The sequence below is a fragment of the Arachis ipaensis genome, chromosome B9 (assembly GCF_059453495.1).
Source record: "Arachis ipaensis isolate K30076 ecotype BB chromosome B9, ASM5945349v1, whole genome shotgun sequence".
NCBI lineage: Eukaryota > Viridiplantae > Streptophyta > Magnoliopsida > Fabales > Fabaceae > Arachis > Arachis ipaensis.
Window position 1 is genome coordinate 135,864,218 of NC_142444.1, and position 27,192 is coordinate 135,891,409.

At 35.2% G+C, this 27,192-nt stretch overlaps 1 protein-coding gene and 2 non-coding genes across 3 annotated transcripts; 2 read left to right on the plus strand and 1 right to left on the minus strand.

Annotated features, from left to right (window-relative positions):
• Positions 1 to 384: 384 nt before the first annotated feature.
• Positions 385 to 492, plus strand: LOC148546455 (small nucleolar RNA R71). The gene has a single exon (XR_015900790.1). It is a non-coding gene; the product is annotated as a small nucleolar RNA R71 (small nucleolar RNA).
• Positions 493 to 12,080: 11,588 nt separating this feature from the next.
• Positions 12,081 to 12,956, plus strand: LOC107616078 (putative LRR receptor-like serine/threonine-protein kinase At3g47570). The gene has a single exon (XM_016318078.1). The coding sequence runs from the start codon at positions 12,081 to 12,083 to the stop codon at positions 12,954 to 12,956; it is 876 nt and encodes a 291-aa protein (XP_016173564.1).
• Positions 12,957 to 26,834: 13,878 nt separating this feature from the next.
• On the minus strand, positions 26,835 to 26,942 carry LOC148546456 (small nucleolar RNA R71). Its single transcript, XR_015900760.1, has one exon. It is a non-coding gene; the product is annotated as a small nucleolar RNA R71 (small nucleolar RNA).
• Between the last annotated feature and the right edge of the window lie 250 nt (positions 26,943 to 27,192).

The following is a 27,192-nucleotide window of genomic DNA, read 5'->3' on the forward strand; positions in this document are numbered from 1 at the left end:
CTCCCATGTAATTCACCTCTTCCATTCCAGGATTCTCAGGGTCATAGGCTTCTCCTTCAGAAGAGGCTTCTTTAGTACTACCGGATGCAGCTTGCATTCCAGTCAGACTCTGAGAAATCATATTGACTTGCTGAGTCAATATTTTATTCTGAGCCAATATGGCATTCAGAGTATCAATCTCAAGAACTCCTTTCTTTTGAGTCATCCCATTATTCACAGGATTTCTTTCAGAAGTGTACATGAATTGGTCATTTGCAACTATTTCAATGGGTCTTCTTCAGGCGTCTTCTTCAGATGAAGAGATCCACCAGCAGAGTGATCCAATGATATCTTGGACAATTCAGACAGACCATCATAGAATATACATAGGATGCTCCATTCTGAAAGCATGTCAGAAGGACACCTTCTGATCAATTGCTTGTATCTTTCCCAAGCTTCATAGAGGGATTCACCTTCCTTCTGTCTGAAGGTTTGGACTTCCATTCTAAGTTTGCTCAACTTTTGAGGTGGAAAGAACTTGGCCAAGAAAGCATTGACCAGCTTTTCTCAAGAGTTCAGGCTTTCTTTAGGTTGTGAGTCCAACCATGTCCTAGCTCTGTCTCTTACAGCAAAGGGGAAAAGCATAAGTCTGTAGATCTCAGGATTAACCCCATTGGTCTTAACAGTGTCACAAATTTGTAAGAACTCGGCTAAGAACTGATGAGGATCTTCCAATAGAAGTCCATGAAACTTACAATTCTGCTGCATTAGAGAAACTAATTGAGGCTTAAGCTCAAAGTTGTTTGCTCCAATTGTAGGGATTGAGATGCTTCTTCTATAGAAGTCAGAAGAGGGTGCAGTAAAGTCACCAAGCATCTTCCTTGCATCTCCACCATTGTTATTATTTTCTGCTGCCATAACTTCTTTTTCAAAAATTTCTGTTAGGTCCTCTCAAGAGTGTTGTATTTTAGCTTCTCTTAGCTTCCTCTTTAAAGTCCTTTCAGGTTCAGGATCAGCTTCAACAAGAATATCTTTATCCTTGTTCCTGCTCATATGAAAAAGAAGAGAACAGAAAATAAGAAGAATCCTCTATGTCACAGTATAGAGATTCCTTTATGTGAGTAGAAGAATAGAAGAATGAGGTAGAGAGAAAGTAAGAAGAATTCAAATACAGAGAGAGGGAGAGGGTTTGAATTATAAGAAGAGAAGTGTTAAAAAATAAATAAAATAAATAGAAGGAGATGAGAGATGGAAGAATTTCGAATTTTAAAAGAAGCAGAAGAAAAATATTTTTATTTTTATTTAATTAATTAAGCTAGAATTCAAATATTAAGAAAGGAAATAAAAGTAATATGAAAACTAAGTAAATTAAGTAATTAAAAAGATTTTTGAAAAAGTTGTTAGTTGGTTTTCGAAAATTAGAGAGAGAGAAAAGGAGTTAGGTGGTTTTGAAAAAGATAAGAAATAGTAAACTTTTAAAATCAAATAAAAAAATTAAGTGGTTAATTGAAAAAGATTTGAAAATCAATTTGAAAAGATAAGAAGTTAGAAAAAGCTTTTGAAATTAAAATTTTAAAAAGATATGATTGAAATTCATTTTAAAAAAGATTTGAAAAGGAAATTGAAAAGATTTGATTTTTGAAATTAAAGTTGATTACTTGTCTAAAAAGAAACTAAAAGATATGATTCTAGAATTTAAAGATTGAACCTTTCTTAATAAGCAAGTAACAACTTGAAATTTTTTTACTCAAAACATTAAATGTTAGCAATTAATTTCGAAAATATGAAACAAAAATAAGAAAAAGATTTTGAAAAAAATTTTAAAATTTTCCAAAATATTAAGAAGGGAAATGAAAAAGATTTGATTTTGAAAAAGATTTGAAAAGATAAAATTTTTAAATTAAAATTTTGACTTGACTAATAAGAAACAACTAAATTTTAAAACTTTTTAACCAAGTCAATCAAAATTTCGAAATTTATGAGAAGAATAAGGGAAAGATATTTTTTTATTTTTTTATTTTTTAATGAGGAGAGGGAAAAATAACTAAAAGACACAGAACATAAAAATTTGAGATCAAAACAAAAAATGCATGCAAGAATACTTTGAATGTCAAGATGAACACCAAGAACACTTTGAAGATCATGATGAACATCAAGAACATGTTTTTGAAAATTTTTAAGAAAAGAAAAACATGCAAGACACCAAACTTAAAAATTTTTAAACTTTAGGCATTAAGAATTCAAAAATGCATATGAAAAATAAGAAAAGACACAAAACAAGAAAATGTAAAGATCAAATAAAGAAAATTACCAAGAGCAGCTTGAAGATCAAGAAAGAACACAATGCATGTATTTTCGAAAATTTAAAGAAAAATTAAAAAGATGCAATTGACACCAAACTTAAAATTTGACACTAGACTCAAACAAGAAACACAAAATTTTTGGTTTTTATGGTTTTATTAATTTTTTTGGATTTTTCGAAAATTATTTTGAAAAAGAAAATAAAGAAATTCAAACTATTTAATAAGAATTCCAGGATTCGTGCAATGTTAGTCTAAAGCTTCGGTCCAAAAGAATTAGACATGGCCAAATGGCCAGCCAAGCTTTAGCAGAGCAAGACATATAACAGCCAAATTGATGGGAATCCAAAGGCTCCTGCAATGTTAGTCTAAAGTTCCGGTCCAAAAGATTAGACATGGCTTAATAGCCAGCCAAGCTTTAACATAACAAAGACAGGCATGTCCTTTTTGCAATGGAAAGTGAAGACCTCAGTCCAGAAGATTAGACATGGCTTAATAGCCAGCCAAGTTCCAACATATCTCATGAATCTCTAGAAGTCATTCTTAAAAACTCTGAAGAACAAACATTTTTTTTTGAAGTTTTCGAAAATAAAATTAAAAGCTTTAAACATAAAATAAAGTTACCCAATCTAAGTAACAAGATGAACCTTCAGTTGTCCAAACTCGAACAATCCCCGGCAATGGCGCCAAAAACTTGGTGTACGAAATTGTGATTCACACTTTTCACAACTCCGATGCAACTAACCAGCAAGTGCACTGGGTCGTCCAAGTAATACCTTACGTGAGTAAGGGTCGATCCCACGGAGATTGTCGGCTTGAAGCAAGCTATGGTCATCCTTGTAAATCTCAGTCAGGTGGATTCAAATGATTATGAGGTTTTGATAATTAAAAGATAAATAAAACATAAAATAAAATAAAGTTACTTATGTAATTCATTGGTGGGAATTTCAGATAAACGTCTGGAGATGCTTTGTTACTTCTGAACCTCTGCTTTCCTATTTTCTTCTTCCAACCATGCATGCTCCCTTCTATGGCAAGCTGTAGGATCCTCTCAGTGAAAATGGTCCTCTACGGTTTCTGCACGGCTAATCAACTGTCGAATTTCTCGTCTCGGATGAAAAATACCAGGCACAGCTACCGCATGGCTAATCATCTGTCGATTCCCGCTAGCGTCGGAATAGGATCCATTGATCCTTTTGCACACTGTCACTTGCGCCCAACATTCGCAGGTTTGAAGCTCTTTACAGTCATCCCTTCTCAGATCCTACTCGGAATACCACAGACAAGGTTTAGACTTTTCGGATCCCAGGAATGCTGCCAATGTTTCTAGCCTATATCACGAAGATACTAATCTCACGAACTCGGTCCATGTACTAGATATCCAAGAGAATATACTCCGGCTATCGTCCAATGACTACGTTGAACATCATGTAGACCGCTTGTGGTTGTCAGGCACGCGGATCTTGGCTAAGCGAGTAACGAAGATAATGGGTGATTGTCACGGGTCACCCCTTCATTTTGACTTAACTGAATTAAGTACAAGAGTATATCTTGGAGAAGAAGTAGGCGTGAATTGAAGGAAAAACAATAGTACTTGCATTAATTCATGAAGAACAGCAGAGCTCCATACCTTAATCTATGGGGTGTAGAAACTCCACCGAAGAAAATACATAAGTGAAAGAATGTCTAGGCATGGCCGTGAGGCCAGCCTCCAAACATGTACAATAGTCTATGATAGCATAAAGTCTCCAAAATAAATCTCTAAAAGTAGTTTTTATACTAAACTAGTAACCTAGGGTTACAGAAAATGAGTAACTAAGTGCAGATAGTACAGAAATCTACTTTCGGGGCCCACTTGATGTGTGCCTGGGCTGAGCATTGAAGATTTTTTGTGCTTAGGCTGTCTTGGAGTTAAACGCCAGCTTTGGTGCCAATTTGGGCGTTTTACGCCAGAAAGTTTTAGGCTAATTTTGAACGCCAGTTTGGGTCATCAAATCTCGGGTAAAATATAAACTATTATATATTTCTGGAAAGCCCAGGATGTCTACTTTCCAACGCAATTAAAAGCGCGCTGATTGGGATTTTGTAGCTCCAGAAAATCCACTTCGAGTGCAGGGAGGTCAGAATCCAATAGCATCTGCAGTCCTTTTTCAGCCTCTGAATCAGATTTTTGCTCAGGTCCCTCAATTTCAGCCAGAAAATACCTAAAATCACAAAAAAATACACAAACTCATAGTAAACTAGAAATGTAATTTTTGAATAAAAACTAATAAAAATATAATAAAAAGTAACTAAAACATACTAAAAACTATGTAAAAACAATGCCAAAAAGGGTATAAATTATCCGCTCATCATCTAACTAAGCCTATCACTCAATTATTATTGCTTGATCCATCAATCCTTGTGGGATCGATCCTCACTCACCTGAGGTATTACTTGGTACGACCCGGTGCACTTGCCAGTTAGTTTGTAGTTTATAAATTCCGCACTAAGTTTTCGGCGCCGTTGCCGGAGATTTACTGTGATTAACAACTATCAGTTGTTTGATTGCTTAGATTAAGCGTTGTAATTTTAATTTTATTTAAATTTTGTTTTATTATTTTCAAAAAAAATTAAATAAATAAATAGCACTAATATTTTTCTTAATTTCTGAAATTAAGTTTGGTGTTTCCTAGTTAGTTTTATTTTAATTTTTCTTATTTTAATTCTTAGAATTCTGTTCTTTCTTCTTTGCTTTCCTGTTTACCACATGGTACGTTTAATCCTTTTTGATGTTGTGTGCTAAGGAAGAATAATGGAGAGAGATCACATGGGTTACTACTCACACCCAGTGAGTGATTCTTATTATTGTGGATGGAGAAACTACCCAAATTTTGGTGGGCAAAGTCAAAACCAAAGAAACTTCAATGCTCCATGTTCCAACTATCAAGAACCACCATCTCCATATTCATATCAAGAACTACCAGCTCCATATTCATACCAAGAACCACCACCTCTCTATCCATATCAAGAACCATCATCTTTCTACCCATATCAAGAGCCACTATCTCTCTATCCATACTAAGAACCATCATCTTTTTACTCTTATCAAGAATCATCATCTCCTTCTTATTAATATCAAGAGTCACCATCTCCTTATTCATCTCAAATACCATCAGATCTTGAGCTTCTCATGAAAGAATTCATACATGATATAAAGACGAGTGTCAAAAATGTAGAGAAACATATGCAGTCGATTATCAAGTCACAGGAAGAGGAGCAAGTAAATTCCTTCCCAAGAGATATAATGCAAGATCCTATAGAAGAAAGTGATAAAATCAATCAAAGGAGTTTATACTCCAATGAAATAGAGAACTTTCCACCCGCACACATGGAAGAAGAGGAAGATGAAAAAATAAAGGAGGAAGATGCACAAACAAAGGAGGTTGTAAGGGATGAAAATAATTATGGGAATTTACACTCTAATGAAGCAGAGAGTGGTATAGGGGGTGAGTTTATTGAACCACCAATTCAAGAAGTTCTTGATGAAGGGTACACTCTAACCATCACACAACACCCAAAGTTTGAAATCAATAAAGTGAAGGCAACCAAGGAAAGCACTAAAAAGAGGATTGTGACCAAGAAACAGAAGAAAATATCCATGAAAAAGAGAAGGTTAGAAAAAAACAATCCAACCTCTACACCAACAAGCAAAGCGAATCAAACTAATCACAATAAAAGAAACCTTGTTAGGAGAAAATTATATTAGGGGGCACTAATTTTCACCTCTCCCCCCTTGGAGACATTTCTTTTAACCAACTGGAAGAAAAGGAAGAAACTTCAATAACCAAATGTCAAGCTAATGACGTTAAAGAAGCGCTTGTCGGGAGGCAACCCGATAATTTCGTATCCTTAGTTATTTTTCATAGTAGTAGTTTTCTTACTTATTTGATTTTTATTGAGTTTTTACTATTTTTCTGATCATGTAGCTATTTCAGAACAGGAACCGGATATTTAAAAAAAGGGTAAAGTATATTTTTTGTCCTTGATGTTTGCTAAAAGTTTCAAAAATATCCCTAAGTTTTAATTTGTTTCAATTTTATCCCTTAAGTTTTCGATTTGCATCAATTTTATCCTTATAGTTAATTTTTTGATAATTAATATTTTTCTTTCCAATTATACCCCTCTCCTATCCCATCATCTTCATCATCATCATCTCTTTCTCTTTTCCGTCTTCACCATGAGCTCCACCACCATCATCATCAAACAACTACTATCAACTTCCTTTTCCATCCATACCTCTCTTTTTCCTCCTCCGACTCTCCATTACAACCATTATGTAAGAGTACTCATTCAATTGTATTTAACATTAAGGAGCATTTCTTTTCAAGTTCCCATAGAATATGAAGAGTACTCATTCAATTGGAATAAGCATTATTTTCTCTTTTCTAATTCATGCTCTGTCCTCATGGCTATTGCTGGTGTTAATTATAAAACTGCAAAAATAAATGTAATATTTCACCACCACAAGCCACAATAATATTTATCTTTGTCAGCGTTCAAGCTCAAATTTGTACCCATCAATGACCATTTCAGAAAAAAAATTTTCATTAATTTGAACTAAAAATTGACATGAAATTTTGAAAAACCATACCAACTCCACGACTTTCCCTAACCCTATTGCTCCTCACAGAACGCAAAATTCTCTTCGAAGCTCCGTTTGGCTTCAGTGCTCCTAACCCTATTTCATCTCCGTCCATCTCCTCAGACCTCCTCTGAACGAACGTGACCACTTCAGATCGATGGGTCCCGATTTGGCGAGCCACACGAGTTGTTCAATGAAGTAATAGACTCCCTCGCTGTCGAAGTCGACGACGGAGAGAAAGAAGTTGAAATCGGAGGAGACATGCGGTTTGTGTAGGACTTGGAGTGCGTTGAGGTCTTGGACGAATTTTCCAAGGCAGAAGGACTTGCGGCTAATGTTGACGCTGGTGGAGATGGAGGGTCGGAGGAGAAAGGAGAAAGAAGGAAAAAGAGGGGTATGGCCGACGATGATGGAGAAGGAGGTTGATAATGGTTATTCACGATGGGGGAGATGATGGTGAGAATGGGAAAAAGAGAGAGAGAAAAAGAGAAGGGAGCGTGATGATGATGATGGTGGGGGGATAGACGAGGGGTATAGAGAGAGAGAAAAACAGAGGGGAGTGTGATGATGATAATGATGGTTGGGGGATAGACAAGGGGTATAATTGGAAAGAAAAATATTAATTATCAAAAAATTAACTATAAGGATAAAATTGATGCAAATCGAAAACTTAAGGGATAAAATTGAAACAAATTAAAACTTAGGGATATTTTTGAAATTTTTAGCAAACATCAAGGACAAAAAATATACTTTACCCTTAAAAAAAAATGAACACACGACGCGCAAGCATCGCTGACGCGTACGCGTCATATGTGTGTGCGTGAAAAATAAAAAGTGAACAGAGAATTGCGCGGGAGTGGCGCGGGAAGTGTGCTTCGCGCACAAACATGCTCACGCGTACGCGTCATTTGTGATTTTGGCACTCCACGCGTACGCGTCAAGCACGCGCACGCGTGGATGAGTAAAATCGGCGTAAAAGGTGTTTGGCCAGAGAGTTATGCTGGTGTGGGGCTGGAACTATGCTGGGCGCACAAGCCCCACCACGCGCACGCGTCCCTGACGCACTCGCGTCGTTTTCCCATCCTGGCCGTCCACGTGTACGCGTCGCTTGAAATTCGCATGATCCATGTGTACGCATGCCTTACGCGTACGCATCACATGCGACGCCCAATCAAACCACCTCAGCACCTGATTTCAAATCATCCACCCCCCAATCCTAATTCTCTCTTGTTCTTTTATCCTTTTATTCTTCTTTCATCATAATATTTATTTCTTTTTGTTTTCAGTTTTTCTTTGCTTGAGGACAAGCAAACCTTTAAGTTTGGTGTTGACGCTTCGCTTATGGGTTTTCTGTTTATTCTTATGGCACCAAAGGGAGGCGAATCATCTTCACGGGGGAGCACAACCTGAAGAATAAAACGACCGCTAGGATAACTAAGGTGGTTGAGTTCCTTTCATTTTTTATTCATTCCCACTTTTACTATGTTATGTTCTGGTTTTCTGCTATCTTGCTTTGTTTACTACATGATCCTTTATTAGTTAGATTCCTAGATTCTAGTTTAATTTTCTATTAATTTGCTTTAATTTTGAAAGATGCCTCATGTATAACCCGCTGAGCTTGAAATCAAAAAGAAAGAAGAAAAGGGGGGTGTAATGCATGAGAAATTGAGTTAATTTTAAGAGTAGTCTTATTTACTTAAATGTGGTGGTATTAAGTATAATTTTGAATGCATTATATGAATAGTGCATAGTTCAATTTGAATAAAAGAATGTTAATGTATAAGGAACAGAAATTTAGAGAACTATTATGACTTCTCTGAAATTAATAAAAGTTTAATTCTTGAAGCAAAAGAAACAGCAAAAAATAAAAACAAGGTCCAAGGCTCTGAGCATCAATGACTAGGGAGGTCAGACATGATTAAAAGCTCAAAGAGTTGTTTCCCTAGTCACATGCTTGTGGTATTCTTGTGTCAAGTAATCCTTGAGACAAAACATTTAGACTCGAGATCAATTGCAATTAAACAGAGTATGCCAAAGACTTTGAGCACCACTGTCTGGGAGTAACTAAAAGGAAAATTAGAACTTAAAGAGAGTTCCCCAGTTAAGTGCTTGTGGTGTTTCTGTGTCAAGTAAAGCTTGAGACAAAGCATTTAAAGTCACGGCTAGGCTCAAGGTACAAAGCATAAAAAAAATTTGATGTGTTCAAGGGTTAAATTGAGTTACAAAAGATCAGAGAATTCATAATATTATCCATATTCTAATTCTGAATGACAGTGACATCCTTCTGATTCAAAGGAGAGTGAGATGCAAAAATTATTCAGGATTGCAGTTGTAAACCCCGCTTCAAGAAGAGACATGAGCTAATTGAACTCTCACTCTCATGCAAATTCACATCCTAAGCTTATATTATTTTTGTTGCTTGAGGACAAGCAACAATTCAAGTTTAGTGTTGTGATGCATGAGCATCTTTCCTATTTTTTCCTAGCGAATTTACATTTAAATTGTTGAGTTTAATCAATAATTAATTATCTTTTAGCCACTATGGATGCTACTTTGAGTCTTGTGTAATTTTGTTTATTTTAGGTAGCATTCTGGATTTGATGGAGTTTCTACAGCACAAGAACTAAAGGATATGACCAGTGAAGAGCAACGCGTGCGCGTAACTGACGCGTACGCGTGATTTGAAGATTTCCATGGCGACGCGTGCACGTACCTGACGCGTACGCGTAAAAAGCGAAGAAGACCATCGACGCGTACGCGTGACTGACGCGTACGCGTGACATGCGCCACGTGTAGAAAATGCAGAAAACGGTGGGGGCAATTTCTGGGCTGTTTTGACCCAGTTTCCAGCCCAGAAAACACATATTAGAAGCTGCAGAATGGACAAAACAAGTGGTCCCCATCCATTAATTGAAGACTTGCTGATTATTTAATTAATTCTGATTTAAATTCAAATCTGATTTTAGGAAAAGATATTATTTTAATTTTAGAAATTAGATTTTAAATTTATTAGGATTAGATATAAAAAGAAGAAACTTTTCTTCTGTAAGGGGGAATTAGTTAACTTTTTATTCCACCTCAACCTAATTTACAATCCTAGTTTTTTCACTCTGAAACCTTAACTGTTTCTCTATATTTTATTCCCAACTTATTCACCTACCTGTCTTCAAACTCTGAATTTATTATTTAATACTTTTTGAACTCTCAAACACTATTTTCTGTTTGTCTAACTAAGCCTATCACTCAATTATTGTTACTTGATCCATCAATTTTCGTGGGATCGACCCTCACTCACCTGAGGTATTACTTCGTACGACCCGGTGCACTTGCCGGTTAGTTTGTGGTTTATAAATTCTGCACCAACGGATCCATCCAACATCTCATTCATTAGTTTTAGTTTATTTTTCTATTTATCATGAGTCACTAAACCCCTTTTGTTAGGGTTAGAAACTCTGTTTGATATTTATGGATTAGTAATTTGATTGTTTATTTTATTTTGATTAATGCATTGATACTTTTTCAAGAATTGAGTTTCGTTCTTCATCTTAATGGTTAGAAGTATTGAGAAATATTCTATTTCTGTTTTGGATCTCTTTATTCTCTTTTGAGAAAGTTAATATCAGGATAAGCTTGAAACTCTTATAATTTTTGAAACTGACTAGGGATAGCTTTCGAAAGGTTGTGTGACATTAAATCGGAATTGTGCTTAACCTCTTTTTCTTAAGGGTAAAGTATACTTTTTGTCCTTGAAGTTTGGCAAAAGTTTTAAAAATACCCTTAAATTTTATTTTGTTTCAATTTTGTCCCAGAAGTTGTTTATTTGCATCAAATATACCCTCGACGGCTAAATTTTCAAAAAATTTAAGACCAATCTAACAATAATGCATGAAAATTATGCTTGATTTGCTTGTGTTGAGGGTTATTTTTATAAAATTATTGTTAAATTGGTCTTAAATTTTTTTAAAAATTAGCCGTTAGGGGTATATTTGATGCAAATCGAAAATTTTTGGTACAAAATTAAAACAAAATAAAACTTAAAAGTATTTTTAGAATTTTTGTCAAATTTGAGAAACAAAAAGTATACTTTACCCTTTTCTTAATTAATTGACCAATGAATTAGCGATTAAATAAGATAAAGAGAAATTGAATTACTAAGAAATTGGAGTTTAATTATATATGATTTGTCGTGAAATTATCTTGCATGAATCAAAGTAAGTAAAAACAATACCTTTTCTAGAAGTTAAACATTTCTAAAACCTTAACATTTCATTCCACTGTTTATTTCTCTAACTATTTCATATGCATTTGTTCACACCAAACACTACTTTACTGTTTTATGATTCACATCCTTCCTCCTATAAAAATTCGGTTGATTTAATTAAAATATTCGATTAAAAATTATTTGCCCAATCTTTTAATTGTTGTGGGAACTATATCCACTCACTGCAATATTACTTAAAGTGATTTGCTGCACTTGCCAAAATTAGTGCCATCAAATTTCGGCCCTATCACTGATCCAGATTTAAGCATCATAGATTCTTTGTCTAATTGTAGATACTTCCAATGGTTGACCTTCTTTAAAAATCCATTGAATTCCATCCTTCCAATTTCAATAGGCAACCTTTCTACTTCTCTTTACAAATTGAGACTCAACAAATGTTCTCTGAGAGGTATCATTCCACTAAGCATTGGTAACTTAAGTAGCTTAATAGACCTTGCACTTCAGAAAAATGAATTTGTTGGAACTATTCATACTCAAATAGGAAAATTACAAAGGCTACAAGGTCTAAATTTGTTTTTAAACCAATTGAAAGGATTTGTTCCTCATGAACTATGTCAACTAAAGAAGAAATAGGTTCTCTGGTCCTATACCATTTTTCTTTGGTAATCTCACATCATTAAAAAAATTTACTTTGTATTCGAATGTAATCAGTTCAATACCTTCCATATTGTGGGATTTATCTTATTTACTATATTTAGATTTGTCTTCCAATAACCTAAGGGGATCTCTACCTTTAGATGTAGGCAATAATCTAAAATCAATGTCTTGGATGTACTTATCAAAGAATTAATTATCTGGTAGCATCCCAAGCAGCATTGAGAATCTTGACCATTTGATCGAAATCTCTTTGACAAGGAATGGATTTGAAGGGCCTATCCCATAATCCTTTGGTCATATGGTAAGTCTTGAATTTCTTGACTTATCAAAAAACACTTTGTCTGGGGTTATTCCAAAATCATTAGAGGCACTTGTCCATCTAAAATATTTCAATGTGTTTTACAATAAGTTGACAGAAGAAATTTTCTACAGGGGACCTTTTGTAAACTTCTCATCTCAATTGTTCATGGAAAATGGAGAATTGTGTGGTGCTCAAAGTTTGCATTTTCCAAAATGCAAGGCGAAAGAAGGTAGATCTCAGAAAACAATTACATATATTATAATGGTGTTGAAATATATTTTACCAGTCATAGTAGCGACCATTCAGTCCATTCTTGCTTTGGCATTCCTATGCATCCTAAAATCTCGAAAGTACAAGCTTCTTAAGAAATCAGAAATGGATCAATCCATGGCTTGGTGGAAAAGAATTTCATACTATGAGATTCAAGAAGCAACAAACAGATTTAGTGAAAGCAATTTACTTGGCATTAGAAGCTTTGGAAAAGTGTTCAAAGGAGTTCTCTCAGGTGGGATGAATGTTGCCATAAAAGTTTTTCACTTGGAATTTGAAGAAGCATTTAGGAGTTTCGACGCTAAATGCGAAATATTATGCAATGTCCGCCATCGAAACTTAACTAAAATCATTAGCAGTTGCAGCAGCATGGATTTCAAGGCATTGGTTCTGAGCTACATGTCTAACGGGAGCTTAGAGAAGTGGCTACATTCAGAACATCATGGCTTGAGCATGATCCAGAGGTTAAACATAATGATAGATGTTGCAGAAGCAATAGAATATCCGCATCATGGTGGCTCTGTACCAATTGTGCATTGTGATTTAAAACCAAGCAATATATTGCTAGATGAATATATGGTTGACCATGTTGCAACGCCCTAAGTTTTTATTTCGACACACTGTTTTCAAAATTTATTTTTCAGTAATTAATTTTATTTTGAGGAGTCGATTCCAGATTTCGAAAATAAAATAAATAATAATGTAATATTATTGTTATGTTATTATTTTATTTTATATGCTATAAGTAAAATAGAGTTTTGGTAATAATATTATTATCGGTTCGATATCCATCGATATAAGTAAATATTGGTATTTTTTGATGAACTTAAAATTATTAATGTTTTATCATATACTTTTATTTATTATAATCATTATTACTAATATCATTTATATTAGTAACTTATATATATTTATCTCCATATATATTATTATCTAAAAATAACGCTCATAAGGAGTCTTATTGAAACCAAGAAATAACTCCTCAGGTGCGAAATTATAGAGGGTCCCCTTTAAGATCAAATAATTCCATCGAATTGAGTATGATTGTATGTGTGATAGCATCTACTATACCAGGAATATCAATGAACCCGATTATTGAAATTGCTCAGGATACCCTTTTCTAGCTTCTAGAATCTATTTCTTAGTTCAAGATCCGACCCCTCTTATCTTACTAACTGGAATCAAAGAATTAGTAGATCTGTTCTGCCCAAAATGGAAATGAGCTAGGGTTATGAACTTATTAATGTTTTATCATATACTTTTATTTATTATAATCATTATTACTAATATCATTTATATCAGTAACTTATATATATTTATCTCCATATATATTATTATTTGTGTTTTAATATATTTACTTTTGTAATTATCCGTTTAAGATATTTATAACTTGAACCGCCGATTCAGCAGCCCTAATGCTTGACACCAAACCCCCACTCTTGCCACCTAATCATCAAGTAACCATTAATCATCAAGCCATGCATGATCCACTTTGAAAAAAAAAAGGAAACCAAGAGAGAGAAGTGGAACAGTGACTCCCTCTAAGAACTTCTATCTTCGATCTCTTGAGTTCCGTAACTTTAATAAAAAATTTAATTCGATTAAAGTATTCGTATCTTCCTCTTCTTCACGTTGATGTCATTTTTATTTGAGAAAAATTGACGGTGGAGTTTTTCCCAAGCTTGCATGGTTCAGCCAAAGTGAGGAGAATGTGGAGTAGCCAATTTTCGACCTTTTTTTTTTCAATTGTTCGATCAGAAATCTTTCCTGAAGTTTCAGTTGTGATTTTCGTACGGAAGTAAGGTTTGGTAAATTAATTAAAAATTAATTATGTTCTTGAAGTTTTATTAATGATTGGTTGTTTGGTGATTGAAATTGAGTGTTTATATGTTGATTTGATCAATTTTTTTATAAAATTAAGTTTGGAACTCAAGTAACTTGAAAGTCGTTGTTGTTGTTGCTGATGATGAACCGTGAGCTTCCAAGGCTTGAATTCAAGCTTAATTGATATATTTTGATGTGTTTACGATGAATGAAATGTTGCTCTTTGGTTTGAGAAAAATCAGGTAAAAATTAGTAACCAAAAAGCTCGAAAACGAATTTAAAATAAAGTATATATATTTTGAAAGATCACAAGAGAAGATTTCGGCTTTGAGAAGGAGTGTTTATCACCAATACAAATATTATTTTTGAATATAAAAATATAATTTAATAAAAGATCGGGGTAAAAATAGTAATTATATAAGTTTTGGGGTATTTTGAGTAATAAGTAAAAGTTTCAGTGTAAAAAAATATTTTATAAAAGTTTAGGATTATTTTTAGAAATATAAAATTAAATTAGTGATTTATAAAAATATTAGAGTTAAAAGTAAATATATTTAAAAGTTTAGAGTTAAAATATAATTTCTATGAGTTTAAAAAAATAAAACTTTAATAAGATAAGTTTTTAATGATTAAAATAAAAAATTGTTAATACACTTTGTTTACTAATACTATTTTGTTTATACTAAATTAATTATTATCTTTCTTTACCGATATTATTTTATTTAGTAAAGATATTATTGCTATTAATAATATAAGATAGAGAAAAGTAAAATAGAATTGCTCTTTAAAAGCTTTAGAGATACAAACTTGATTTAAGAATCTTATGATTCTCTTTCCATAAAATACTTAGAGAAAGATGAGACAAGAATGCAAAAATAAATTAGAATATTAGAAGTAAGATATTAAAAGAATAACGAAAAAAAGAAAAGAAGAGTTAAGAAGAAAGAGAAAAGATAAGAAACAATTAAATAGTTATCTGCTGCGAAGGGTGCAGTAGAGATATTGGTTGCTTTGGAAACGAGCAAAGATATGGTGGTAATTCTATTGAGAGTTGCTTTTCATAGATACATTAACTCAAGAGAACCTGATACCTGTAAGGTGATGTTGCTTACAGAGGTTATCATCACATACATCAACTCAAGAGAGCTTGTTACCTGTAAGGTGAGGTCGCTTATAGAAGTTATGTGTGCGTACATTGGTTCAAGAGAGCCTATTACCTGTAAGGTGGGGTTGCTTACAGAGGTTATGTTCGACATTTAATAGCTAGAGAAAGCTACTTTGTAAGGCGAGGTTGCTTCAGAGGCTATGCAAGCTAGAAAGCCATATCCGACTAGAGTGAGTCGGATTATATCGAGAGCGGATAGAAACCGACAGATGAACTCATTACCTGCGATAGGAATAGACATACATCATTCTTATTTGCGCATATTTGTTTGTGATTGTGTGTATGCTTGTGATTGAATTCTATATTCTGTAATTGTTGAATTTGATTGTACTTTGTTGATTGTTGTTACTGACTGAGAACATAATAAAATGAATCTAACTAGCTACTTCGATTCTACTAAGAACTTTCTAGTTCTTACCCCTTCTTTTCTCTCTTAAGATGGTGTTAAACCAGTGATTTCAGAGAATGAGAAAAAATGATTTCATTTCATTGAGTAATGAATAGGTGAAGAACTGAAGATTGATGGTTTAGAAGTTATAATAAACTCTCGTTGTAAGTATAGTTACTAAACCAAGCAATCAACCTTTCTTACAAACGTTTTGGTTGTCACAAGTAACAAACCCCTTTAAAATTGATAACCGAGTATTTAAACCTCGGGTCGTCTTCTCAAGGAATTGCAGGGAGGTGTTCTTATTATTGATTATGAAAAAGTGTGTTTTGGGGGAATGTTGAGTTTGGGCAATGGGCACAGATATATTTAAATGACAAGTAAAATAAATAAATAACTGTAAACTAAACTCTTGGCAAGGTAAGAGAAATTGGAAGTCCAGACCAAGTTATCCTTATCAATGATAATGAAAATTGAATCTTAATTCCACTTAGTCAACCTTTACTAAAGTAAAGGAAAGTCAAGGGACTAATTAGTTTGATCTTCGAATCCTATTTATTTCCTAAGAAAAGATTGGGATTATTGAAGTTCAATTCAATTGGCAAGATAACAATTAATAATTATGCTGTTGAGTTGGATAACTCCTGAGTTATTGATTTCTTAACCAAAACCAAAAGGGAAAAAGTAAATCTATTGGAATAAAAATGCCTTCAGATGTAAAGCAACAATAACAGCAATCATAAATTGAAATACCTCAAATAACATTAATTAAGAAAATTATATGTAACATGGAAGAGTTCATAAATTAAATAAAAATAAAGAACCTGGGATTGAGAGTCACTCCTAAAACTAAGAGAAGTCCTAAATCCTAAGAGAGAGAGGAGAGAACCTCTCTCAAAACTAATCTAAATCATGGGAAGTGAATTATTAGAGCCTGTTTATGAATGGATGCATTCTCCCACTTTATGCCTCTAATCTGTGTTTTCTGGGCCGCAAACTGGGTCAGAAACAGCCCAGAAATCGCTGGAGAAGAATTCAAATACGCTGATTTCCATCACTGCGACGGGGCCGCATGGATCACGCGGTCGCGTCATCTAGCGTCAGAGAAACTATAGGATATTATATATCAAATCGAAGCCCCGGACGTTAGCTTTCCAACGCAACTGGAACCGCGTTATTTGGACCTCTATAGCTAAAGTTATAGTCATTTGAGTGCGAAGAGGTCAGGCTGGACAGCTTAGCAATTTCTCCAACTTCTTGTATTTCTTCCACTTTTGCATGCTTCCTTTCCATCCTCCAAGCCATTCCTGCCTTATAATATCTGAAAACACTTAACACACATATCAAGGCATCTAATGGTAATAAGAGAGGATTAATAATAAGCAAATATAAGATCAAAGAAGCATGTTTTCAATCAAAACACATAATTAGGAAGAAAATATAAAACCATGCAAATAGTATGAATAAGTGGGTAAAGAATTAATAAAAACCACTCAATTGAGTACACGATAAACCATAAAATAGTGGTTTATCAATAGGAGAGGTTAGTTTTTATATACAAGTGATTGAAGGGTAAAACTTATTCTAACTGGCTTTTGTAACTACTATAACTAATCTAATTACACATAAATAATTGGTAAATACGAGTCTAATATCCTCCCTCAAATTGGAGCATACAAATTGTATGTTCCTAACTTGGACATGAGAAAAAGAAACTGAGGTTTTGAAATGGCTTTGGTAAGGATATTGGCTAATTGATGTTTGGTTGGAATGTGCACTAACTTGATGAACCCGGTTTCAACCTTCTCGCGAATGAAATGACAATCTATCTCAATATGCTCAGATCTTTCATGGAAGGTCGGATTAGAGGCTAATTGGATAGCTAAATGGTTGTCACAAAGAAATATGGCAGAGTCAATGGTGATGTCCATGAACCTCAGTAAGTTGGTCAGCCAAACAACTTCACAAGCAGCATTGGCCATAGCCCTATACTCAGCCTCAGTTGAGCTTCTTGACACGACAGATTGCTTCTTGCTTTTTCATGAAACTAAGGAATCTCCCAAGAAAGTGCATCCAGTAGCTGGTAGTAGACCTCCTAGTATCGAGGCAGCTCCCCCAATCTGCATCAGTGTAGATTGACAAGTTCAACTTCGAGCTTGAGGAAAAAAGAATACCTTGGCCTGGTGCCGGCTTGAGGTATCTTAAGATTTGGTGAACTGCATTTAGGTGTTGAACTCTTGGGTCAAACATAAACTGAGCTAGTTTTGTCACTGCAAATATTATGTCCAATCTGGAGATTGTGAGATACATGAGTCATCCAATCAATCTTCGATAAGCTCATGCATCATCAACCTTGTCACATTCTTTGGCCCTCAATTTAATGTTTTCTTCCATTGGAATCAAAGTTGGCTTGCAGTGTAGGAAATTGGTGTCTTCGAGCAGAGACAAAGTATAATTTCTCTGTGTAAGTAAAATTCCTTTTCTAGATTTTGCAATCTCTAACCCTAGAAAAAATTTTAAATCTCCCAAGATTTTTAACTTGAAAACTGATTGAAGCCTTTGCTATATCTGTTGCACTATATCATTGTTTGCTCATGCAATGATTATGCCATCAACATAGACAAGTAAAAAGGTGATTGAGGAGCCTTCTCCTATAGAAAATAAAGAATAATCATTCTTGCATTGGCAAAAACTATGTTGCTTGAGACTACAATAGAATTTCTTAAACCACTGCCGGGAAGCTTGTCTTAGGACATAAAGAGATTGAGTAAGTCGACATACAAGTCCTTGGTTCCGTTTTGGGTGCCCAAAGAAATCTCCATGTAGACCTCTTCATCCAAACTCCCATTTAAAAATGCATTATTTATGACCAATTGCATGAAATTCCAGTTTCTCACTGCTGCAATGGAGAGTAAAACTCTAATTGTCGAGACCGTGGCTACTGGACTGAATGCGTCTTTAAAGTCAATGCAAGCTTGTTGCGTGTAACCTTTGGCAACGAGCCTGGCTTTGTATCTCTCCAAACTACCATCAGCCTTAAGCTTTGCTTTGTAAACCCATCTACAATCGATTGCCTTTTTGCTAGGAGTAGAGGAACCAACCCCCAAATATGATTGGATTCCAAAGCATCCATCTCTTCCTTTATTGCCTGCCGCCACTCATAATGATGTACTGCTTGGTGATAGAATTGAGGTTTAGGGATAGTACTAGCTTGATAGATTGCTGCATGGTAGATGTGGTGGAGTCTGTGGTTACTTATATAGTTAGTAATATGATAGGGTGTATTGAGGTTGCACATATAGTCATTGAGATATCTTGGTGGTTGAATGGTCCTGGTGGTTCTTCGGGGTAGGTCAAAATTGGTGGAGGAGGGAGCTGTTTGAGGTGAAACAATTTGGTGGGAGCTAGAGGAGTTTGTTGAAAGACGTTGTGTGTTCTTTATGGTAGGAATATTAGGAAGTGTTATGTCATCAGTGGCTTTTGAAAGTGGAATATGATCAAAGGGGTCAGGGAGTATAAAGGTGTGAGAACTTTTAGTGAAGGGTAATGTCTCTTTTTGAAAGATGACATCTCTAGAGATAAAGAATTGTTTTGTTTTGAGATTGTAAAGCCTGTAGCCTTTGTAACCAATAGGGTATCCCAAGAAGACTGTTGGATCTGCTCTAGGATTAAACTTAGGTCTGGAGTCTAATTTTGTAGCAGCATATGCAAGGCAACCAAAAACTCTTAGAGCTTGATAATTTGGTTGTTTTTGAAAAAGTTTCTCAAATGGGGACTGCATGTTGAGAAGTGGAGTTGGGGTTCTGTTTATTAGAAAAACAGCAGTGTAAACACATTCTCCCTAAAAAGCAATGGGGACTTGGGATTGAAAATAGAGGGCTCTGGCAACATTCAACAAGTGTTTATGCTTTCTTTCCACTACTGCATTCTGTTGAGGTTTGTATGGACATGAAAATTGATGGAGGACTCCCTGTTCCTGTAAAAAATTAATGATTGCTAACTTTTTGGCATTATCAGACCTGAAGTACTTGATCTTGCTGTGAAATTGAGTTTCTATTAAAGAGTAAAACTGTTTCATACATGCTACAGCTTCAGATTTGTTAGTTAACAAATAAAGCCATGTAAATCGAGTAGCATCGTCAACCAATGTAAGAAAATATCTCTTGCCATTATAGGTTGGAACATGGTAAGGTCTCCATACATCACAATGTACAAGATCAAAAGGACATGAAGACAAATTATTGGATTCAAAAGGAAGTTGCTTGAATTTTGCTAATGGACATACATGACAATTAGACTCTTTTGTAAGTAAACTATTTTTATTTGAAAATTCTAGAACCGAAGTGAGGGAGTTCAAAACTTTATTTGAAGCATGGCCTAAACGAGTATGCCATAGCTGTGAATTATTGCACAAATTTATGCTATGATTATCTTTATGTATTCTCAATTGGTTGGAGGGAATTGAAGCTTTTAGGATGTATAAGCCTCCATCGAACTCACCCTTCCCAATCTTTTTCTGTGACTTGTTGTCCTGAATGGTGAAATCACAAGAGTTAATTATTTTCGTGAGTGTAGTGACTTTAAGGAAGGAAGACACTGAGAGCAAATTGACACTAAAATCTAGCACATATAAAACATTTTTCAAGATGATGGTTGAACTGACAATGACAGTGCCGATGAATTTGGCTTGGAATTTGGCATTATTGGGGAGGAAAACAGAATAATGTTGAGATGTGTAAATTGAATGAAAAAGGGACAGATCACAAGCAATGTGGATAGTGGCTCCACCATCAAGAATCCAATCATGTTTTGATAGTTTTGATCTTGAAATTGAGATGTTGAGGACAATACTTGCTGAAGTATACACTTCAGTTGCTGCATTTGCTGGTATTTCTTGAATCTTGTGACTATTTAACAAGTTCATTAATTGCTGGATCTGTGTTGCATTCAGAGTCAGGTTTGAATTGGCTTCTGGACAGTGTGCCTCAGTGGTGTTATCAGTAATATTGTGCGCAGTTTGTCTTGTTCTTCTGCCTTTGCCATAACTTGGTGGATAACCATGTATTTTGTAACATTTGTCCACTGTATGTCCAAGAAATCCACAGTGTGAGCACAAGGATCTATCCTTCTTCATGAATCTCCTTCCTTTTTCAAAGGAATTTGGTGTGTTCTGGTTTCTTGCTAAGAAAGCAAGTTGATTCGGGACTGATAAGCTCCCCAAAGAGCGATATTTTTCTTCTTGAACCACTAAAGACAAGACTTTGTTGATTGTAGGTAAGGGCTCTATAAGCAAGATCTGGCCTCTAATTTGTGCAAAAGAATCGTCCAAACCCATGAGAAAATAGTGCACATACTCAGCTTGCAAGAATTCTTGAAGTGGTTTAGCATCTCCACAATTGCATTGAACTGGGCGATACGAGTTCAATTCCTCCCAAAGGACCTTGATCTTCGTGAAGTATTGCGAGACTGTTATGGCACCTTGGCATAAATTCATCAATTCTCTTTTGATTTCAAAAATTCGAGGGCCATTTCCATGCTGGAATCTTTCTTTAAGATCATTCCAAAGCTCTTCAGCAGAATCAGCATATACAGGGGAGGTAGCAATCTCTTTGGACACAGAATTTAAAATTTAGGTACTTACCACATCATTAACACATTGCCAAGTCTCAAATTATTCTGGATCAAGCGCAGGATCAGGTCGAGGAACGATTCCAGTAACGAAACCGAGTTTGCGTTTTGCATTTAGGGCTTTCGTCATGGCACGGTGATGAGAAAACTTTTGCATGGTCTAGAAAATTGCGGATAAATTCTCGTTGCAAGTATAGTTTCTAAACCTTCAAAAGTCCTTTCATACAAATGTGTTGGGTGTCACAAGTAACAAACCCCTTTAAAAATTGTTAACCGAGTATTCAAACCTCGGGTTGTCTTCTCAAGGAACTGCGAGGAAGTATGTTCTTATTATTGGCTATAAAGGTTGTAATCGGGGTTTAGAAGGTGAGAAGCAAGTAATTTAAATGACGAGTGAATTAAATGGCAATTAAGAATAAATAATAACTGTAAAGCAACTTTTAGCAAGGTAGGGAAATTAGAGGTCCAACTTAGTTATCTCTCTCAACAATAATGAAAGTTGAATCTAAACTCCACTTGGTCAACCTTCACCAGGGCAAAGGAAAGTCAAGGGACTAATTAAATTGACATTGAATCCTAATTATTTCCTCAGAAAAGGTTGGGATTATTTAAGTTCAGTTGAATTAGCAAGATAACGATTATCAATTATGTTGAGTTTAATAACTGTTGAGTTACTAAATTCTTAACCAGAACCAAAAGGGGAAAAGTAAAATTGCTGGAATGATAAAGAGGTCCTTAGATGGGAAGCAATGGTAACTTAAATCAAAGAGAACAATCATAAACTGAAAATACCTCAATTATCATTAATTCAAATAACAGTCTGTAACATGAGAGAATTCATAAATCAAATTATAATAATCAATTCAAATGTTGGAATAAATAAATAAAAGTAATACTAAAAGAACATTAAACCTGGGATCCAGAGTTACTCTTAAAACAAGAAGAAATCCTAAATCCTAAAAGAGAGAGGGAAGATCTCCCTCTCAACTAAATCTAAATCATTGAAAGGTAAAAATATGCAAGCTCCCTTTTAATGGAAGCATTTCCACACTTTATAACCTCTGGTCTATGCTGTCTGTACTTGGATCTGGGCCAAAAAGGGCTTCAGAATTCGCTGGGGGCGTATTCTGTAATTTCTGGTGCGTGGCCTCTATCACGCGTCCGCGTGGGTCACGCGGTCGCGTCCTTTGGAGCTTTTCCTTGCCACGCGGTCGCGTCAGTCATGCGACCGCGTCATATGCGTTCTGCTTAAGGCGCGTGATGAGCGGATAATTTATACGCTTTTTGGCATTGTTTTTAGTATGTTTTTAGTAGGATCTAGTTACTTTTAGGGATGTTTTCCTTAGTTTTTATGTTAAATTCGCATTTCTGGACTTTACTATGAGTTTGTGTGTTTTTCAGTGATTTCAGGTATTTTCTGGCTGAAATTGAGGGACTTGAGCAGAAATCAGATTCAGAGGTTGAAAAAGGACTGCTGATGCTGTTGGATTCTGACCTCCCTACACTCAAAGTGGATTTTCTGGAGCTAAAGAACTCTAAATGGCCCGCTTCCAATTGCGTTGGAAAGTAGACATCCAGGGCTTTCCAGCAATATATAATAGTCCATACTTTGGCCAAGAATTGACGACGTAAACTGGCGTTCAACGCCAGCCTTCTGCCCAAATCTGGCGTCCAGCGCCAGAAAAGGATCCAAAACCAGAGTTGAACGCCCAAACTGGCACAGAAACTGGCGTTCAACTCCACAAATGGCCTCTGCACGTGCAACACTCAGGCTCAGCCCAAACACACACCAAGTGGGCCCAGGAAGTGGATTTATGCATCAATTACTTACTCATGTAAACCCTAGTGACTAGTTTATTATAAATAGGACCTCTTACTATTGTATTTGACATCTTTGGATTACCTTATGATCCTTTGATCACGTTTTGGGGGCTGGCCATCTCGGCCATGCCTGGACCTTCACTTATGTATTTTCATACGGTAGAGTTTCTACACTCCATAGATTAATGTGTGGAGCTCTGCTGTTCCTCAAAGATTAATGCAAAGTACTACTGTTTTCTATTCAATTCTTCTTATTTCGCTTCTAAGATATCCATTCGCACCCAAGAACGTGATGAAGGTGATGATTATGTGTGACGCTCATCATCCTTCTGCCCTATGAACGCGTGCCTGACAAACACTTCTGTTCTACATGAATTAAAGCTAGAATGAATATCTCTTAGATCTCCTAACCAGAATCTTCGTGGCGTAAGCTAGAATGATGGCAGCATTCAAGAGAATCCGGAAGGTCTAAACCTTGTCTGTGGTATTCTGAGTAGGATTCAATGATTGAATGACTGTGACGAGCTTCAAACTCGCGATTGTTGGGCGTTAGTGACAGACGCAAAAGGAGGGTGAATCCTATTCCAGCATGATCGAGAACCGACAGATGAATAGTCGTGCCGTGACAGGGTGCGTGAGCATATTATTCACTGAGAGGAGGGGATGTAGCCACTGACAACGGTGATGCCCTTGCATAAAGCCAGCCATGGAAAGGAGTAAGACTGATTGGATGAAGATAGCAGGAAAGCAGAGGTTCAGAGGAACGAAAAGCATCTCCATTCGCTTATCTGAAATTCCTACCAATGATTTACATAAGTACCTCTATCCCTATTTTATTATATAATATTCGAAAACACCATTATCACTTTATATCCGCCTGACTGAGATTTACAAGGTGACCATAGCTTGCTTCATACCAACAATCTCCGTGGGATTCGACCCTTACTCACGTAAGGTATTACTTGGACGACCCAGTGCACTTGCTGGTTAGTTGTATCGAAGTTGTGACAATTATGAATTAAGGTCAAAGCACCAAGCTTTGGAGCCATTACCAGGGATTGTTCGAGCCTGGACATCACAATTTCGTGCACCAAGTTTTTGGCGCCGTTGCCGGGCATTGTTTGAGTCTTCGGCAAGCTTTTGGTCCGGTAACATCAGTGCCAGATTCCCTTTTTGATCCGGCAACAGCACCAAGTTTTTGGCGCCGTTGCCGGGGATTGTTCGTGTTTGGACAACTGACGGTTCATCTTGTTGCTCAGATTAGGTAATTTTCTTTTCGTTTTCTTTTCAAAAATTTTTCAAAAATATTTCAAAATTTTCTCACATGTTTTCGAAAAAAAATGTTTTCAAAAATTTATTCAAAATTTTTAAGAATGAATTCTAGTGTTTCATGAAGCATGTGAAGCCTGGCTGGCTGTAAAGCCATGTCTAAATTCATTTGGACTGAGGCTTGCAATTTGTTATCAAGAGCAAGCTAGTTGGAGCTAATCCACCTGCTACTGTTCCTGATCTACCTGCTGAAGCTTGGCTGGCCATTGGCCATGTCTAGTGTTTTGGACTGGAGCTTTCTTTGAAAGCTTGGCTGGCTAGTGAGCCATGTCTAATTCCTGGACTGAAGCTTTAGACTAAGAATGCAAGATTCCTGGAATTCATATTAAAAATTTTGGAATCCTTATTTTTTCTTTTTTCATATAATTTTCGAAAAAAAAATCCAAAAAAATTAGAAAATCATAAAAATAAAAAATAATTTTCTGTTTCTTGTTTGAGTCTTGAGTCATATTATAAGTTTGGTGTCAATTGCATATGCATCTTGCATTTTTTCGAAAATTCATGCATTCATAGTGTTCTTCATGATCTTCAAGTTGTTCTTGGTAAGTCTTCTTGTTTGATCTTGATGATTTTTTGTTTTGTGTCTTTTCATGTTTATCATATGCATTCTTGAATTCTTAGTGCGTAAGCATTAAAGAATTCTAAGTTTTGTGTCTTACATGTTTTCTTTGCATTAAAAATTTTTCAAAAATATGTTCTTGATGTTCATCATGTTCTTCATAGTGTTCTTGGTGTTCATCTTGACATTCATAGCATTCTTGCATGCATTCATTGTTTTGATCTAAAAATTTCATGCATTGCATCCTTTTAGTGTTTTTCTCTTGCATCATAAAAATTCAAAAATAAAAAAAAATATCTTTCCCTTTTTCTCTCCTCAAATTCGAAAATTTGGATTGACTTTTTCAAAAATTTTTAAAATCAAATTGTTTCTTATGAGTCAAATCAAATTTTCAATTTGAAAATCTTATCTTTTTCAAAATCTTTTTCAAAAATCAAATCTTTTTCGAAATTCTTAGTTATTTTCGAAAATTCCAAAAATATTTTTCAAAAATCTTTTTCTTATTTTATATCATAATTTTCGAAAATAACATAATCAATTAATGTTTTGATTCAAAAATTTGAAGTTTGTTACTTGCTTGTTAAGAAAGATTCAAACTTTAAGTTCTAGAATCATATCTTGTGATTTCTTGTGAATCAAGTCATTAATTGAGATTTTAAAAATCAAATCTTTTTCAAAACTAATTTCAATCATATCTTTTCAAAAATATCTTCTTATCTTATCTTTTTCAAAAATATCTTTTCAAAATATCTTCTCTAACCTCCTAACTTCTTATCTTTTCAAAATTTGTTTCAACTAACTAACTAACTTTTTGTTTGTTTCTTAACTTTTTCAAAACTACCTAACTAACTCTCTCTCTCTAATTTTCGAAAATATCTCCCCTCTTTTTCAAAAATTTCTTTTTAATTAACTAATTATTTTTATTTTTATTTTTATTTCAAAAAAATTTTCGAAAAATACTAACAAATTTTCAAAAACCAATTTTCAAAAATCACCAACTCCTTTTCAAAATAATTTTCGAAAATTATACCTCCCCCATCCTATTCTATTTATTCATTCATATCCTAACATCTCATCTCACATCTCTTCCATTCGTACAGTTGTGTTTCGTCCTTTACATCACATTCTTTATCTCCCCCTCTTTTCTTCCACTCACACAGGGATCCCTATACGGTGGTATAAAGGATCTCTATTATTATTATTATCATTTTTCTGTCCATTCTTCCTTGTCATATGAGCAGGAGCAAGGATAAGAACATTCTTGTGGAAGCAAATCCAGAACCTGAAAGGACTCTGAAGAGAAAATTAAGAGAAGCTAAAATACAACAATCCAGAGATAACCTTTCAGAAATTTTCGAACAGGCAGAGGAGATGGCAGCCGAAAATAATAATAATGAAAAGAGGATGCTTGGTGACTTTACTGCACCTAATTCCAATTTACATGGAAGAAGCATCTCCATTCCTGCCATTGGAGCAAACAACTTTGAGCTGAAACCTCAATTAGTTTCTCTGATGCAGCAGAACTGCAAGTTTCATGGACTTCCATCTGAAGATCCTTTTCAGTTCTTAACTGAATTCTTGCAGATATGTGATACTGTTAAGACTAATGGAGTAGATCCTGAAGTCTACAGGCTCATGCTTTTCCCTTTTGCTGTAAGAGACAGAGCTAGATTATGGTTGGATTCTCAACCCAAAGACAGCCTGAACTCTTGGGATAAGCTGGTCATGGCTTTCTTAGCCAAGTACTTTCCTCCTCAAAAGCTGAGCAAGCTTAGAGCTGATGTTCAAACCTTCAGACAGAAAGAAGGTGAATCCCTCTATGAAGCTTGGGAAAGATACAAACAGTTGACCAAAAAGTGTCCTTCTGACATGCTTTCAGAATGGACCATCCTGGATATATTCTATGATGGTTTATCTGAGCTATCAAAGATGTCACTGGACACTTCTGCAGGTGGATCCACTCACCTAAAGAAAACGCCTGCAGAAGCTCAAGAACTCATTGACATGGTCGCTAATAACCAGTTCATGTACACTTCTGAAAGGAATCCTGTGAGTAATGGGACGCCTATGAAGAAGGGAGTTCTTGAGGTTGATACTCTGAATGCCATATTGGCTCAGAATAAAA